The sequence below is a fragment of the Rhinolophus sinicus genome, chromosome 6 (assembly GCF_057876585.1).
Source record: "Rhinolophus sinicus isolate RSI-liver-muscle chromosome 6, RSI-T2T, whole genome shotgun sequence".
NCBI classification, from domain to species: Eukaryota; Metazoa; Chordata; class Mammalia; order Chiroptera; family Rhinolophidae; genus Rhinolophus; species Rhinolophus sinicus.
Genome location: NC_142506.1, coordinates 50,736,158 through 50,754,261, shown reverse-complemented (window position 1 = coordinate 50,754,261; position 18,104 = coordinate 50,736,158). Strand labels below are relative to the sequence as shown.

Below are 18,104 nucleotides of genomic sequence, written 5' to 3'. Positions count from 1 at the left end.
TTCTTAGGTTCTCTCTGCTTACATTACCCATATATTCTTGCATGTTTTCCACTTTTTACATTGGAACCCTTAACATAATAATCATAGTTATTTTAAATTCAATGTCTGATATTTCCAACTTCTGTGTCACACCTGAGTTTGGTTCTGATGAATGTTTTGTCTCTTCACATTGTTTTTTCTTGCTTTTTGCATGCCTTGCAATTTTTTTAATGAAAGCTGCACATCTTACATCAGGTAATAGGTACTGAGGCCTTCAGTGTACTGATTTATGATAATCTGGCAAGTAGTTGGGCTGTGTTAATCTAGCAAGTAGCTATCATTGATACAGGCTTTAAATTCCTCTACTGCTTTTGGTTTTGTCCATATTCTTCACTTTGGGCTTCTTTGATTACTTCACCTCAGAGAGTGTCTGTGTTTTACATCTCTTTAGAGTGCCTGGAGGCTTGAGTGTGGTGGTAAGGTATTGGGGAGTAGGAGAATTCTATAATTTTTCAACTAAATCTCAGTGTGTTAGGAGGCCTGTCTCTTGGAGTTGTGACCTTTACAAATGTTCTCCAGTGGTATTCAATATGTTCTCGTTTCCTATGGTTAGGTGATGTAGGAAGTTTAGAGGGGGCTAGAGTGGGAGGAATGCCCTTTACCCAGTGGGGATAAGTATTTTCCCCTGGAGTATAGGCCTGTGCTATGGATAAGGCCCTGGCCATATATTACAATGATTACATTTCCTCCTCCTTCCAGAGCCAGGAGGGGTCTTTCTTGGGCCTTCACCATGGGAATATGGTGGGATTCCTAGAAGCATAGCTGTGAATGTTTGAGGCCCCACAATGATGAAAAGCCACTGGTGTTCCTTACTCTCATGCTAGTCCACACTTAACCTCAAACTCTTTGTCGAAACTGCTATTTTAGTATTCCTATCAGTTTATGTATCCAACAGCTCTGCTCTAAGTATATCTTGGCTGTATCTTTGAATGAGCCTGACTCTGCAGCATTTGGGGTGGAAGTTTGTCCTACAACTTCAGTTTTCTGATTAGTTCAGGAAAAGTAGTTGATTTTCAAATTATTCACTTTTCCCTTATTGTAAGGACGAGAATGACACCTTTTAGTCTCTTTACATGTCTCAGTTGAAAGTAGAAGTCATTGTTAGTTCTTTTTAAGCATGGTATTTTCCACTGCATTGTCTCTTGAGGATAGAGGTAGAGAGAATGTCTTATTCACTTTTGTATCCATGGGATGTAGTTAAGTATCTGAAACCAATCAGACACTGAGTCTATTAAATGGATGGATGGATGAAAATATGAAAACTCATAGAATAAATTGCTGAAGCCTGGAATGAATCAATAATTGAGCAAAGCACTTAGGGGAAATAAGAAGGGATTATAGTTGTGTTAATTATTCTGTAAGATAAGCCTAGGAAAGAAATTGAGAATGAAAGATGAGAGGAATTGAAAGGTAGAGCATGGTTTAGGAGAGCTGGAGAGAAATCGAAGGACTTCAGTCTTCACCACCTTCATCCTAGTGTCCATCAATGTCTATTCTAACCCACTTTTTCTTAAAGCCTTCACGTCCAGCTCTGGATGTCCTGTTTCTTTTTTGTTTTCACTCATGCTATGTATAAAATGACAATTGGTTTTAGCTCAAATTCAATGTCATGTAGCACAATTAAAATTCAAGCAAGATGCCATTTTTTCTAGCAAATGAAGAATAAGGAAATAAATAATAATACTAATGGTTAACTAACAGGTTTAAAGAGATGCCAGCACATTTCTAAATTAATTTTATAATATATAGCAACACTTTAAAAATACATGTAACTTTTGACTCCACTGCTTTATTTCTAAGAATTGTTCTATGAAATAATGTAAGATTTGTATGTTCATGTTTGCTAATGTAATTTTATTTACTTGTAATATTCTAGAACGTTAAGGCACTGATAAAAGAGCAGATCAAAAATAAATAAACAAACAATGGAGCTTCATTGGAGAAGATAATAATAAATAACAAATAGGTAAATATGTAATACGGTAAAGGGTAGTGAGTGCTATGAAGAGAATCAAAGCAAAGTAAAAGGGATATAGAGTATGAATTTATTTTATACTCTGTAGTCAGGTGTGATATCTCTGATGTGTTGACTTTGACTAGAGATCAACTAAAGGAAGAAAGTGGGATGTTCAGCCCTCTGTAGAAAGAGCACTGGAGGGTGGGAGATGAGGGTAAAGGGGGATCAAATATATGGTGATGGAAGGAGAACTGACTCTGGGTGGTGAACACACAATGGGATTTGTAGACGATGTAATACAGAATTGTACACCTGAAATCTATGTAAGTTTACTAACAATTGTCACCCCAATAAATTTAAAAAATAAATTAAAAAAAAAAAAAAAAAAAAAAGAGCACTGAGCATTCCAGGCAGAGAGAACAGCAAGTGCAAAGCCTCAAGCTATACACATGCTTAGTATGTTTGAGAAACCTCAAGGGGGGCTGTGTGCCAGAGCAGGATGTGTGAAGAGGAGAATAATAAGGGAGGAAGGCAGGGAAGCAACTGGTGGCCAGATCATGTAGGACCTTATAGGCCAAAGTGAGGAATTTGAACTCTATTCTGAGACATATGAAAAATTACTGAAGGATTTTAGTGAGAGTGACATGATCTGATTTACATTTTAAAATAACCACTGTGACAAAGAGCAAGGTATGAATAGAAACAAATTTGAATGGAGTTCAAGTGATTTAGCCAAGAGATGATAAAACTTTCAACTGAGGTGGTGGTGGAGGAAGTAGGTGTTAAGTAGGCAGATTCTAGATTCATAAAATAGAATCATCAGAATGTGCTCCAGGACTGGATATGGTAAATGGGAGAAAGATAGACATCAAAGACAACCCAAGTTTTTTGGCCTGAGAAGCTGAATGACAATCACTGATGTTAACTGAAATGGGAAAGACTATGAGAAGAATGGGTTTGAGATAAAAGTCAACGACTCTGTTTTGACAAGATAAATTTGAGATGCTTATTTGATATTCGAGTGGAGATATCACATAGATGGTTGCAAATACTATGTAGGAATTCAGGGGAGAAGTTAATCTCTAGCTATGTGTAATGACTGTGTTATAAGAATGTTAATTAAATAGGTGTTTACGATAGTGAAAATTATGAAAACTTAAATATCCAAAACTGGAGGATTGCTAATATGCAGAAGGGCCAGGCAGTCTGGTTCAAAGTCTGCGCTTATAGTTACTGCCCCATAAACTGTTGTGCTTCCTCTAATAAGGGCAAGTGTGGACTTGTTGTCCCCAAAGATTACGAACCCATTAATGCTCAAGTCATTTTTTTTTTTTTATCATTCATATCCTGTACATCAGATCTTGATATCCTATACTGAATTTCTTGACTTGAATTCTGGCAATAGAGTTGTCTACTCTACAAACTTTATTAGAAGAATCTTACGAAACCCTATATTTTTAGAGGCTAATTGATATTAATCCCTTAAAAACATCTGGTGTTTCAATTCCGGCTTATTGCACAAAAATAGAGAAAACTTTTTGGAGGAGTGTAAATCTATTTATGAGTTCATCTGTATTTCGTTATGGTTTCTGAACCTCCCTTATTGTTACCATTATACAGGAGTCACCATTTTGAGTGCGGTATTTAAAATTAGTATCAAACTTTTGATGGAAGGTTGCAGTGATTTTAAAATAGCAAAAAGAAAACTTATTTTAATATGTTTAATTTAATAAATTTACCCCTCGAGTGTCCAGATTTTGTTCCTTGCAAGAGATCATTTTTATTGATTAGATCCATGGCATGTATTGTCTATTAGAAACAAATATTTCTAGAAGTCGCTGTTTCCCGGTTAGCTGGTGTCCAACACACGCATATAGACACAGGCAAGAATAGAAAACAAATACATGTACTTACGCAAACTGGGATTTTATAAAAAGGACACCATGCTGTAAAGATTGTTGAAACAGTTGCAGACATCAGTCTTGATGTCTCACATTCTTCCCTCAGTTGAAGAATTGATTTCTGCAAAATACAGGTAAAAGGGAATTACATCTGGCTTTGTTTAGAAATTTCATAAAAACTGTGACAGCTTTTGTGATCAAGACTATGGCTTTAAAATTACTCTTATACTTCACCACAGTTTAAATATCATTAAGGAAAAGTGATTCTAAAAAGAGGTACCATTAGCACTTATTTTCATAAGACTGTGTTGCTTATTCTTTAGGAGTGACATTTGATTTTCAAACCTAATGCATTCATGGTATGTTATTGGCTATTCCCGTATCATGTGTGCATTTTTTCAACTAGCTTTTGAAAATATATGAATGGAACACACATATTAATCCAGTTCCTATATATTTGAAATAAGTATTACATTTACTCTGAGCACACAAAACTCTTTACCATGGCAACCGTAGATCACCATGAAGATTGAGTTTCAGGCAACCGAAATTCAAACCAACTATTGTATTTCATATTATACTTTTTGTTGTTGTTGTTGTTGGAACATTGGGGCATGAACACGGGAAGAGTATCTGAGGCAGAAACAAAAATCAATTTCCCTTTCACACGAAGAAGCAAAACAAGGATTATAGGATCTATGTCACACCTTCCAGCTTGAGTGTTGGTTGCGCACCATGCGGTAGAATCAGAGTGGGGAAGGGTTTGGTGATTCAGCTGTGCATTTACAGATACTGGCCCTAAGGTCCAGAGAAACGAGATGACTCACTCAAGATGTGCAGCTGCAGAACTAAACTAGGATTAGACTTCAAATCCCATGACGTGCGGTTGAATATGTTATTCCATGACGCACACAGGTCCTTGTTCAGCCGCATATGCTGTCTCTGATTTCAAACAACATGTGCTATGGAAACCCCTATCCATTAAAGTTAACTCGGGGCGCTACCTTCCTTCCAACTCATTCAGGGAGACTAACTGGTGGGAATTTTGCTGTGCTGAATTTTAGAGGGAGTGCTGCTTTCTACCACAATTTATTATTGCCTCAGCTCTTGGGACTGTTGTAGTTTCCTTACACTGTTCTCGGATGAACCCAATGTGATTTTTCTCTCATACGAATACTATTCTATGCATTTATCTCACATATAAATCTTGCTAAAGTACGGCTCATTTTGTACAATGACCGAACTGCCAGTTATACAGATGGATATACAGACGGAAAGGAACCTCCGGATATCATATAGTTATATAACATACATTTTAAACCAGCTCTCCACATCCATATTGCATAGGCCTCTCTTTTTTTAATGTCTGCAGTATTCTTCATATTTTAAAAATTACTTAACGTGTCATACTTGCTGATATTAGGCAACTAGACTGTTCTATCCTCTGTGTGTTATAAAGGCCATTGATTTATAATAATGTTACTCTCGGGGCCAATTTTTTTAATTGGTTTATTTTATGTTAGTCCTGGGCAAATATTAGGCTTCCCTAAGAATTCATCTCCATTCTGACTCCTGTCACTGTGCTTTTGCTGTCACTGTTATTTCTCAGCATTGTCAGGCTCAGTGTGACCTTGCATCAGCCCCCACCCCTCTCCTGAACCGGGAGGGTTCTCCCTGACCTCTGGCATTTTCATGTTTCAGATTATAAACCCAGTGAGCAGAATATATTGGCTTTGGGAATCTCTTCCTCTGACTGGGATAGCAAATCGTTGGGGATGGGACAGTGTTCTTGGCCACCCAGGGGGAAATGTAGGTGTATTCCTGAGCAGAGTCACCATCTGCACGCAGAACACTCCAGTTTGACAACCTGGACGACCTTAAATAGTGTTGAACTAAAAGTGTTTTACCTGATTTGGAAGCTGAGATGAGCGTCAGCTACTAGTTTCCCCATTGTCTTTTGTGCTTGGCTAAGCGCTACTGATTGTGCTCTGTCACCAGCATCCGCTCACTGATGATAACTCACGTGTTTTGGAGCATTTTTATGTGGCAGGCCTTATTTTACGGGCACTGCACATGTTATTTCAAATGATCCTCGCAAGAGACCTTTGACATCAGTAACTTATCATCCTCGTTTTACAGAGGAGGACACAGGCCCAGGGAATATACGTCATCTGTCCAGGTCACACGGCTAGCAAATGAGGGTCCAGATTTGAACCCTAGCAACAGGCTGGCACAGCCTGGCTGCTTCGCCCCTGTACTCTGCTCCTTCATTTGGAAATGTCATTTATTTGTATTAATTGCTTGGTTCATTGCTCAAAGTTGGTTTAAATGGTGCTTCTGTTTTTATTTCTTCTTAATAAAATATATTTTACCTTATCTATATCACTGTATTATTCACCTCCAAATCCTGACTTGTGATTGCTATAATAAAAATTAACAGTAGTGGAAATCAGGTTGACAATAAAAAGAGGAAAGCCCAAAATACTTATTTCTTTCACTAACTCCTGCTATTGAGAAAAAGAGACTTACCTCAGAAATTCCTAAATATAAGAATAGTTCACTTTTATTTGGCCTTGTTGGAGAATGAAATGTTCTGCATTTTATGTGATTTTTCCACATGACTTACCTTTCCAAGTGCCAATTCTAAAAAAAAAAAAAATTATGGTATTTTTAAGTATTTCTAAAATGAGCCCTTCCCTGTCTTCTTAAACAGAAAATAACAAGTTCAACAAAAATCTTTCCTTTATGACTCAGAATCATCATGATGAATGCCTATTTTAGTATTTAGTAACTTACCTCTGTCTACTTTTTAGCTTTTCTCTTTTCTTGGTAACTTACCGTCAGCTGTCATTTTCTCTTTTTTTCTGTTTTGAGTGGATTTAGTTCTAAAATACTTCTCCCTATACACTAATCATATTTACTACATCTAGTATGCCTTGTACTGATAATGCAATAATCACATTTGTTAATACATACACATAAAAGTAAATAATTCATGACAGGAATGAAAAATGGAGGATTTAGTGAGTATTTTATTACTATTTTCTTGACTCCCAGGCATTTTCCCATCAGTTCAAAATTATGGCCTGTATTTGGGAGGGAGTGAAGTTGCCAGAAGTGGGATCTCTGGACAAGGAAAATATTACTGAGTTTTGAAAATATGTTGTGAATGTAGAAATATGTATTTCTATGTATAGAAATATAGAACTGAATACACAAGCCTGCTTTATAACATGCTTTTAATCCTATTAACTTTCTGAAGTAGTTGTGACCCAAAGGCAAATTATGTGGTGTAGAATTACTTTTGCTTTTAAAGGAATTTGATAATTCCATTGCTTCAGGGGTGAAGCCAAGTGATGAATGCATCGGGCTTAACAAAACTGCACGAGACTGGTCACATAGTAACAGTTGTTTGGAAACGGGTTTTTATTTCTCAGTTTGTTCATGGTTTAAATATCCAAAATGAAAAATAAACTGACATCTTAGGGTAGGCTTGTTGTTGAAGTTTATTTAGATGTGTGGGTGATGTGAATAGCACATGGGCAAGATTAATTAGTGATTATTTTGCCGAGAAGCATAGTTGTTGCGGGGCCATCTGCTGTGCCATTATTGGGAAGGCGATCTTGATGGATTACTCATTAAACTTTCAACACTTTGTTCCAAGACTGTCAGTGGTCCTCCGGATTCTTATTAGATGAAAATTGTGCTGAGATTCAGGAGCAACAGGACCATGAGGAAGTGTAGCTTCATGTTTATCACAGACAATAAACAATTCGACCTTGAGAACAAGACCTCAAGCCCATGCTAAGAACCTTTAGTGACAATGATGCCATTTATGCGGAGATCACTATTATCTTTCTCATAAGAAGATACCTACAACAGTTCCACCTCAAAAGCTTATGAAAGTGTTTTGAAAAGATGATGAACGTTCACATAATCTTGGAAGAGAGGCACAAGCTCCTTCTCATCGCAACATAAAATACCTAGTTGAACATTTTTCATGCAGAACTATGTTTTTCATATTCTTTCTGTGTCGTTGGATCATAAGTGTATGTATTCACTCATTCAGCATATATTGATTCAGTAGCTACTTTTGCTGTTGCTATTCTCAACTTACAGTCTTAAATGAAGCAGAAAATTTATCCCAACTCCCTATTTCTTTATCTGAGCATTTCTTCTGTCCTGGTGCCATGTTCTCTGAGGCCTTGTGATGGAGCAAATTATGTTGTGTAGAATTCCAGAGCATGTAACTTCTATAATCTCAATCTCTCTAGGTTGCTATTTGACCAATGACCTCAAAATCATTTTATAAGCTTTGCTAGAAGTTGAGTCCTCTTAATATTAAGTTAAATGGTTTCATTTGATCTCTACATTTGAAATGTGTGTGACCCATATAGAAACTGAATTTTGATCTTATCGATACCCCCACAAATATACACCTACTGAATCAAGGCATTTAAAAAATTTGTCACAACCAGCTATTCCTATTAATAAAATAATGGAGCATGACTATATCTTGGTAGGGTAGTAAAATGAGGATTTATATGATCAAATCAAACAAAAATAGAGTATTTTCTATTCAAATTTACAAAAGGTAGAAGTTACTAAGGGATTCACTCTATTATTCTAATCAGCAGACATTCATGCAGATGTACTTATGGTAGTGCTACATGAAGAAAACCTGCAGAATGCACCTAGTCCTCTAGAAAGGTACGATCTATCACAGAGTTAGTATCTAAAATGCATGAAGGTAAGAACATGCTTATGTTCATTTGCTTCTGATTTTCTTGTCTGCAGTTTACCTATATTTACTTTCGCTACATTTTTCTAATCCTCATCAACACGTTAGCACTCAACAGTTTTGTTATTGTCTTTTTGTTTCATTTTGGTCACACTCTTTCCTATGCTTAGAGTTCAGAAGCTCTTTGCTATTTATCTCTGGGCATCACAGTTTTCCTGTCTTGTATCTATACTCTGCAAACTTCCTCGTGTGCCATAACTCAATTTCTCTTTCTAGAAAATAGTGATGATAATATTTTCCTAGGCCACAGATTGCTGGGAATAAAATGAATAAAGATGGCTGTGATAAGATACTAGGTGGGCCACCTAATTTTGAAATCCTAAAATGGATATAATACATTGCTCTCCCAAGTGCTACCTGACCGGAACTCAGAACAAGACCAAAGCTGTAAGCAGCCACTCACTATTTTGGGCCAGGAATCCTCAGAGATCCTCCAGCCATTTTAATTTTATAGATAATCCACAAAAAAGGAGGTGCAAATGGCTAATGCTACTTAGGACTGTCAGCTTCCTTCACTCAACCTAATCGAAGGCAAAATAATGAAAGTGGATTTCTTGAAAGTACTTTGGAGACAAGTGAAAATCATTCAGTATGTAAATAATGAAGCACAATAATTATCATCTACTGAGTATCTACTATGCACAAGGTGCCATCCAACTTCTTCACGTATATTCTTGTTTGATTCTTATACTACCCTCAAGGGGAGTTTGTTAAACTTGATGAATAGATGCGAGAGGTAAGGAGAATTTAAGTAACAAAAGCTAGTGGGTATCTCCAAAGTATTTTGTCTTCCTACAACATCACACTAGCTCCTGAATTTTAATAAGAATCTCAGAATATGTGAGTATATAGTTTTAGGCAGCACAGGCTTTGAGAAGGCTTTGACTTTGAATTAAAAGTGTGTGCAAAATGATGAAAATTGTGTATATATATATATATATATATATACACAATTATATATATATATATATATATAATTTTTTTCATTAAAAAAAAACACCTCTTTTGTAGAAAAAGATCATTCTGTGCAGGGACACACTTGAAAGACTTGAATTGTCTCATTACAGGGCAAGGGATGGAGGGGTAGCTTTTTTCCAGACAGAAGTGCTAGAAGACACCATTGTTCCTTTGTTGAGCCCTCCCTCCACACAGCCTGCAGGCACAGATGGATGCCAAGTATGAACCTCCATCAACATGGCTAACACGTTTCATCCTGCCGTGGTGATTCCCTGAGACCCTGCCCAATCCAACTTGCAGGGCCACCCAAGCTGCTTCCAGGGGCCTTTCCATGCAATTGCCCTGTGTTGACCTATGCTAGGGATGTTTCTAAAATAATCTCTCAAAGGTTCACAAAACCCAACCAAGAAGCATCTGGCCTCAGTATGTCCTATATCTCTTGCTAAGTGGCCCCAAGCATGGCACTAGTGGCAGCAAGATTTGTTTTGCAACTTAGTCTCTGGCAGGAGCCTCCAAGCCCTGAACAAGTGGCAATCATCTGCAGATGGTTGTATCTCATACACCCATCTCATACTTTGTGTCACTTTGGCTCTCATACTAGGTGGTCCCAGGCAGGGCATAGGCAGTGACATTATATATGTTATGGGGCCCAGTGGCATAGTCTCCTTGGTCACATTAGCTGGGTGCTTTAGGGTATCCCTTGTGTGGGTTGTGTGTGCCTTCCTGTTGTGGTTGAGCCTTGATTGCTATTGGCACGTCAGTGGGAGGGATTAAACCTCTGGCTGATTGGCTGTGAGGAATGGCCGTGATTACAATAGAGGAACTGTGTGCATGGCTGACCTCATGAACCAGGATTCACTTTAGCGAGGCTATTATGCCTGTCGAGTCTGCCCTTTGGGTGTGTCATTTGTGGAGGTGGTTAGATTGTGCTCTGGCAGTGGCTCTTCTTAGTCTGCACCAGAGCTCCTCTCAAGAGGCCCTAGAACCAAAACACCTAGTGGCATCTTAGTGACTCAGGACTGGCTGGATTGTAACAGCTCCTCATCATTGATGGCTGGAGTTATAGATAGATCCACATAGGCCTGCAACTGCTGTGAGAATCCTAGGGTTAAAAAACCATTTTAGCTACTTGTATAAGAAACTGAAATAAATTATAAATAAATTGTGTATAAAGATACACAAACATAGATACATCCAACATTTTGGATTTACTATATTCATATATGCTTATATTAGACTAAAAATGTTTTGGATAGTTTCATATTCTAGACTTCAAGTTAGCAAACTTACGTTGTCTCTGCACAAATGCAGTGATAACTCTATTAATCAAAAATTTTAATCCTTTTGTTGGAAGAAATTGTTGGCTGCTATAGATGGAGTATGACTATTACAGTATTGTGTCCCAACCATTTCCAATCCTTTTGGGTAAATATAATGTTTTCATTGTCCAATAACCCTCTTCTTAGTCCATATCTTGAATACTGTATATAGAATAGTAAAAGCTAGAGCAGTTAGAATGCTCACAGGACTGTAGGCTTACTCAGTGGAGTATAAATGGTTCTAGATGCCTTAACATTCCCTGTTAGCATCACATAATAATGGTTCACATCACTAGAAAAATCGCGATAGTATTTGAAATTTATCACACAGGCCGGGGACAGTGAAAGTAGCAACACTTTTAAAAGTTTAAAGTGCTGTATAAATGCCAAATAGAATTGTTTGTGGATATGTGGATGAACATGAAGACATAGCAAAATATGTTCCATCTATAAAATGAAGGAGTCAGATTCTATGATTTCAGAATAGTATTCCAGGTTCAATATTTCATAACTTTATGTTTTCGTGGGCTGGTCATCACAGGGTGAAGTTAATCACTGCACAGTCACTACCAGAAACCAGAGCCATCTCAGTACCTTGTTAAAAGAGATGAACAAAGAAGAAAAAGTACAAAACAGGTTTTTCAGGATGTCGAGAATTTGGATGAAAGAATGTGTTCAAAAGAATTTGGATGAAAGAATGTACACAAGCCTACACGCCTGTAAATTAATAATTTAAAAAGTTTTCTTTGTTTGTTTTCATAAAACAGTGGAGGCCCTCCATTTGGGAACATTAATGGCTGCTCACGGCTACTTCTTTCCAATCTCAGATCATGTCCTCACACTCAAGGATGATGGCACCTTTTACCGGTTTCAAGTAAGTTTAATGAAAATATTCTTTAACAGTAAAACAGAAGACTGTATTTTGTTTGTTAATTGTTGGTATAGAAAATTTGAGAATTATGACTTATTTGACTTAGGCTAGTTAGAATCTAATGGTTAAATTTAAGACATAAAGACAATAAACAGAGACGGAGTGTGCTCAGTAAGATGATTTATGAAAGATAAATTGTGTCATGATTTATTTTTTATATAAAAGGTTTAAGAGAAATTCAGGGAGTTTCTTACTGGAATTCATGAAGAAAGGAGAGTTCTTTATCAGTAGATCACATTAAGCTACTAGGAAGGAAATTGAGAGATGTAACTAAATTTATTATACTCTGGACCCCACCTGTGATCCAGAATCATCTTTAGTCCAAGTAAACTCTTAAAGAATGCCTGAAGCTCCAGGATATAATTTAGATAATTATACAAGCCCTCTGCAGGCTGGTATCTGAGGACCTTGTGCAAGTCTCTGAGGACTGATATACGTGATGCTTTACATGTGTATACTCATCTGAGACAGGATACCACAGATAACTTGCAAACCAACAAGTGTCAGTCTAGGTCATTTTCAAATAAGACAGTATTATTCTGTCAGGAAAGGATTGTGGACTCTTATTTTAGTCATTGAACATGAATTGACACTTGAGTTCACAGTGTTTTATTTTAAGAGTATTCTACATTTCATTCAATAGATTGTGATTCATTAGTAACCGACTAGTAGATTCTAGCCTATAAACATAGGGCACATAAAATGCCAGAGTTCAAACGCTAGCTTAATTCCTATCGGTATTTTTAGAGGATTCTCTCCGTTGTCTACCTATCAAATATTGGAGAATTCTTCTCAATTGTTCTGAATATTATTAGATGCTCTGTCTCTAAATCAATGACTGATCAGGAGGTTGGGTGCCTAAGAACTTGCTTGGGGAAATTGAGAGCAAAGAGGGGATATGTTTTTAAAACGTGTTCTCAGATATCATTGTCCCCTTTAGAACACTCTTAGTGCTTGTATCCAAGGCAAATAATCATAGGACTTTTTGAACTGAATAGCTAGGGGATAAAAGTCTCCTAAAACTGTGATACTGACTTAAGTATTCAAGGAATTTAAAGTACTTAAATTACTTAGTTTTAAAAGGCTTTAAAAGAGTAGAACGTTATACAGATAAAGTTCAAGTAATGGTAGCTTAGAACAGCTTATTAAGTTAGAGTAACTAGGGTTCCTAAGGTTAACATTTTAATAAACAAAATTATTCGTGATTAGCAAACAAATTATTTAAGTATTACTAGTACTGTTTGATTTTTAAAGGAGTTAATTTTCTATTGCAGGGTTATATTTTCCATATATTTTATTTTCTCATAAAATTTTCATATAGAGACTGTAAGTAAACTTTGTAAACACAATTCTGAATGAAAAGGTTTTTTTTTTATGTCTAAATATAAACTTTTATCCAGCTTCACAATTCTACAAGTAAAATTGTGCATGCATAAAATAACATATCTATAAGGGAGGCATTGAATAGCCTATCTCTTGAGAATTATCTAATTCAAATTTTTTTTTTTAAACTAGCTCAGACATGGCCAAAAGTTAGTGATGATGACTTGAATTAGCGTAATTTGTGAACTTTAATTCTGCTCTTGTGATTCTCAGACTGAAATTAGTAGGCAGACCAGGTTTAAATGTCTTTGTCTTGCTCACGGGTCAAAAATGAGCAAAGCTGAGAATGGACAACCATTCATTCTGGAGACAAGGAGAGACTTTTTAAAGGGCTTTAGAACAAAGTAAGTGAATGGGTTCAAATGAGAAATGAATTACATCACTACTAGATATCGACAGAAGGTCATCAAGTTCAATGTGCCTAGATGGATGATAGATAAATAATCTTTTAAATTACACTAATTAATGCTAAATAGTAAATAGTATCTATTTTAACAATCCATCCACATTTAAAATATGATCTAAATATAACATATTTGTAAGTCTAATAATCATAGAATTGTAAAACCAGAATTTAAAAAAAAACAACACAAAAATCAAGAAAAATTGAATTCCTGCTGTAATATCTACCAAGGCATTAGTCAGTCTACATTTAAACAGTTCTAATAATAGAACACACATTATTGTTCAAGGTGTTTACTTCCATTTTTGTGTTGGTTCCAAGTAGCAGAAAGTTCTTTATTACGTTGAACAGAAATTCAACTCCGTGGAAGGATTTTAAAAATCACTAATTAAAATGGAAAACTTGCAATATCTTGTTTACAATTTTTCCAGTGAATGATTGACATTTTAGCCATCATTAGGAATCTGAACAAGCTTCAGGGCATGAGTTTGAGACAAACAGAACTCTTAATTTAATTTCAGTGGCATGCAACAATATGTAAATTTGTCTCATTTTTAGTACATTTTTAATCATGTGATTTTTGTATTAATGTAAACTCACAATTGTCTAATTACCCTCTCTTAGCTAATTGGAATTGAGGTCTGACATGATTTTCCAGGTCCCTGTCATGACTTTCACCATATTAATATATGTGCCAAAGATTATTGAGCAATGGTTGGACAGTTTGGGATCAGTTTTATCATAGCTAATGAAGCCAACACTGAAAAGCAGAGAAACTCATATATGAAAATATCTTGAAGTCTATGTGAACTGTAAAAGTATATTTTTTAATTCCAGCAAACTATAAGAGTTTGCTATTTGTTAAATTGCCTTTTACTATAAATCAAAATATTTTTCCTAGGAAAAGTCTTGCAATATTAGTGAAGAATGCTGGTTTAATGACATTTCCATATTTTACAGAATAAAATAGCATCATTCTTTTATTTTTACATTCAGGAATTTCTCATTAAAGTAAACAATAAAAGAATAAAGAAAAATCATAAGAATGTAGCAAGAACATTTTTTTGTAGTTTGGAGGGGGGAAAAGTATATATCCGACCAATCAGACTAGAATAAGTATTTTAAATGTAAGGTAAATAGATGTGCGTGTGTGTCTGTGTGTGCTTGTGTGCATGTGTGTGCATACAGACACGCACATGGACACACACACACACACACTCACACACTCACACACACACACACACACACACACAACTCCCCAAACAAACAAGCAACCAAAAGGGAATAATGAACTCTATGAGAAGTATCTCAAAAACTAGCAGCCCACATGAAAGCAAGATTTTAATTGCTTTGCCCCCCAATGTTTTTTCTAGAATCCTTACCCAATTTTATTTCTAAGAAATCAAATCCTCAAAGATTCATCTCCCACAGGATCAAGTGGGATTCACCTGAGAAGCGGGAAGGGGGGGACAGTATAAAGCCTTGATATCCTCCTTGTCTACTCGTTCAACCTTTTGTCCCCCTAAATTTCTGCTGCCATTTTGTTCACAGGTGTACAGAACTAATGTTAGTAGCTTTCTTTATGCTGCTGCATCAAATGCTAAGAATGACTAGAGAGGAAATCAGAATTCCCTGGGAGTCTTGAACAGCTTGGAAAGGCTGTCCTCAGAAAGAAACACTTGTCCCAATTATCTTTTACCCTTTCTTGAGAATCCCATTTCTAAAAGGTAGAATCATCAAGAAGGAAATCAGACATTACCCCAGATATTCTCGTTACACGTAGATTATTTATACAATTAACTAAAAAATGTGATTAAGTCCACACGGCTGCTGTCTGCAGTCACTGTTCCACTGAGTCCTGGCGTCATTGTCATCTCAGAAAACAGGGTTTGATGGAGTAAACAGGTGGCTATTGAATGTCCTCACAGTCCAGAGCCAAGCACGTCCAGCTAACAGAGATAGAAAAGCCATCGTAGAAAATATAAAATATCAACGATCACAATAGAGTTTTCCTGATCAGACATTTTCTTCGTAGGTTCATCAGAATCAGATTCCTGTCTATTGTTAATCACATCAATCAGCTAAGACATTATTAGTTAAAAAAAAATGACCTCTGGTTTGTACAGTTTAAAAAATTTAGAGCAATAAGTGTCTTTATATATAAATTGTTTTTGAAAGTGAGGAGAAAATGTTGTTTAAATCTGGTTGGCCAATGTTAAGAGTTGCATTATATAATTAATAGAGCAAGGCAAATAATTGCTGGACCTAAGGGGAAGATTTTGATGGTTGAGCTTTTGGATCTGTCGAAGGTGATGCTGAAATACACTAATCATAGAAAACAATTGGTTATATTTAAGCATGTTTTATCCTGATTCTTCCTGAATAATAATACTCTGCTTTCAGTCTTTGTGGATTCAGACTTTTTGTTTTAATAGTGCCATCAGACCTTTTACGTGTATGTCAGTTGGCATAAAACTGCAGCAAACGTAGGACATTTGAAATACTCACTGGTGCTGCACAAATCTGGAGGGTGAACAATTGCACAGCGAATGCGTGTACAAGAAAAACTTTGCTGTGCCTCTCTTAGTACGTTTTCTGTCTTACAAACATACCTTCAGTGAACTATTCTAGACAATTGCTAAATATAAGCACAGCTCATAAACCCAAAACTCTTGTAATGGTTTATGTGTCTAACCTGGGTTCTACTTCTTTTCATTCCACAGACACCCTATTTTTGGCCATCAAATTGTTGGGAGCCAGAAAACACAGACTATGGTCAGTGCAATATCTCATTTCATTTTTGGCAGTCAGTGTGGCTAGATGTATATGGGCTTGTATTTTATTGTTTTGTCATTGAGGAAAAAAAGCTACAATTCTCAATATGGGATTAATATCTCTAACATTGAATTTATGAATGGCCTTTATTTTTTTGGAAAGTCACCAAACCTGGTGGCAACTTTTCCCATGGTATGGTGTCCACTGAGACAATTAAAGAGTAGGTTTTCTTCAGAATAGGTTAAAGAGCCATAAACACGCTTTTAGAAAGGTTGTTATTATTTTTCCATAGCACATTGGTGCTCTAGAAAGAGTAACAAAAAAGCTCAGAGAGCCAGAGTTCTACTTTACCTCTCCCACCAGCTATGTGAATTGGGGTGAGTCCATTGACTTTCTGAGGCTTAATTTTTCTCCTATTATATCAGGCATCGTATGATTCTATAAGGGGAAGTTTGTGTTAAATATGGAGAGGTCAATTACAAACAAAAGAAAAGTTACAAAAGAAAATTTAATAGCAATGAATCAAGTTCAGTGAACTTAGAATGAACTTGATTCAACAATCGTGATTTCCATTAAGCTTTTCAAGGAAGTAGGCTTCTAATAAGTGTTCATCTTCTTACATCTTCCTGAAGTGACAAGTGTTCAAAGATAAGATTGCCTGGGTTTTTAAATCTAATTTCTACAAATATTTATTGAGGATTATTTCCGTATGCCAGGTGCTATACTAGGTGCTGGGATACCGAAGGTGACCTTGACTTCCTCTACGTGGTTGGGTAGATTGCAGACTAAAGGAGGAAAGGGAATTGTAGAGAAGGAGTTGCCAAGTAAATATAACAGTGGTGTGCGCAAAATTTCATGGAAGTGTAAAAGAAAGAGAGGTTGACTTTAGTTGGGGGATTCCAGAGTAATTTCACAAAAGAACAGAGCATTTGAAGTTGTATTTTAAATGAGGATGGGAGATTTTTCAAGAGACAGGGCAGAGAAAGCATTTGAGGCAGAAGGCCAACAGATGTATGTAAAGGCAGTGAGAGGATTAGAGCAATCCAGCTTTCTTTGGTATTGCTCTGGGAGAGACATCTTTGTAAGAAAACTATAGGAAAATCCATGGAAAATGGAGTTTTGTTTTTTTTCCCTCTGTGTCGTTTCAGAAACTTGAATTTGTAGTTCCTCTAAGAGCAGTCAGTGCCAGTCAAAGATTCAAACTAACATATCTCATGGAAAATAATCTAAAAATCAGAATGCTGATAAACTAATAGAGAGAATAAATGATTTCTTTCCAGTAGTGGTAATACCGATTTCTTCATTCAGAAACTTACATTCCTCAAAACTAAGGCTCTTGGAGAAAGAAGTTATTTAAACACAAACAAACAAAGCACTGCCTGTTTCTGGATCTGAGTTGGCAAGCTTTCTGGAGCATTTTGTCCAACTTGCAATGATGCCTGGGGATTGTTTCACTAAAGGATATAAAATTCTAGTGGAGGGAACACTTGGACAGCTGAGAAGGAGCTTATGGAAAAGTCCCAGATGTTAGAGACAGACAGACCTGCCCTCAAATACTGTCAAAACCACATACCAACTGTGTGACTTTAGGGAAAGCATGCAACATCTAAGCCTCAGTCTGCTCACTTTTCAAGCAGA

The 18,104-nt window shown here is 36.4% G+C and overlaps 1 protein-coding gene across 11 annotated transcripts in view; it reads left to right on the top strand.

The window, feature by feature from the left end:
• Window positions 1–18,104, top strand: part of RGS7 (regulator of G protein signaling 7) — a 440,443-nt gene that overhangs the window by 333,904 nt on the left and 88,435 nt on the right. For 7 of the 11 annotated variants that reach the window (XM_088799098.1, XM_088799101.1, XM_088799100.1 and 4 more), the window contains 2 exons: window positions 11,742–11,848; window positions 16,415–16,466. In XM_088799098.1, coding sequence (XP_088655224.1) covers window positions 11,742–11,848; window positions 16,415–16,466 — 159 coding nt within the window. Of the gene's footprint in view, window positions 1–11,714; window positions 11,849–16,414; window positions 16,467–18,104 lie in introns of all 11 variants that reach the window. The other 4 variants (XM_088799096.1, XM_088799097.1, XM_088799099.1 and 1 more) reach the window with 1 other exon arrangement.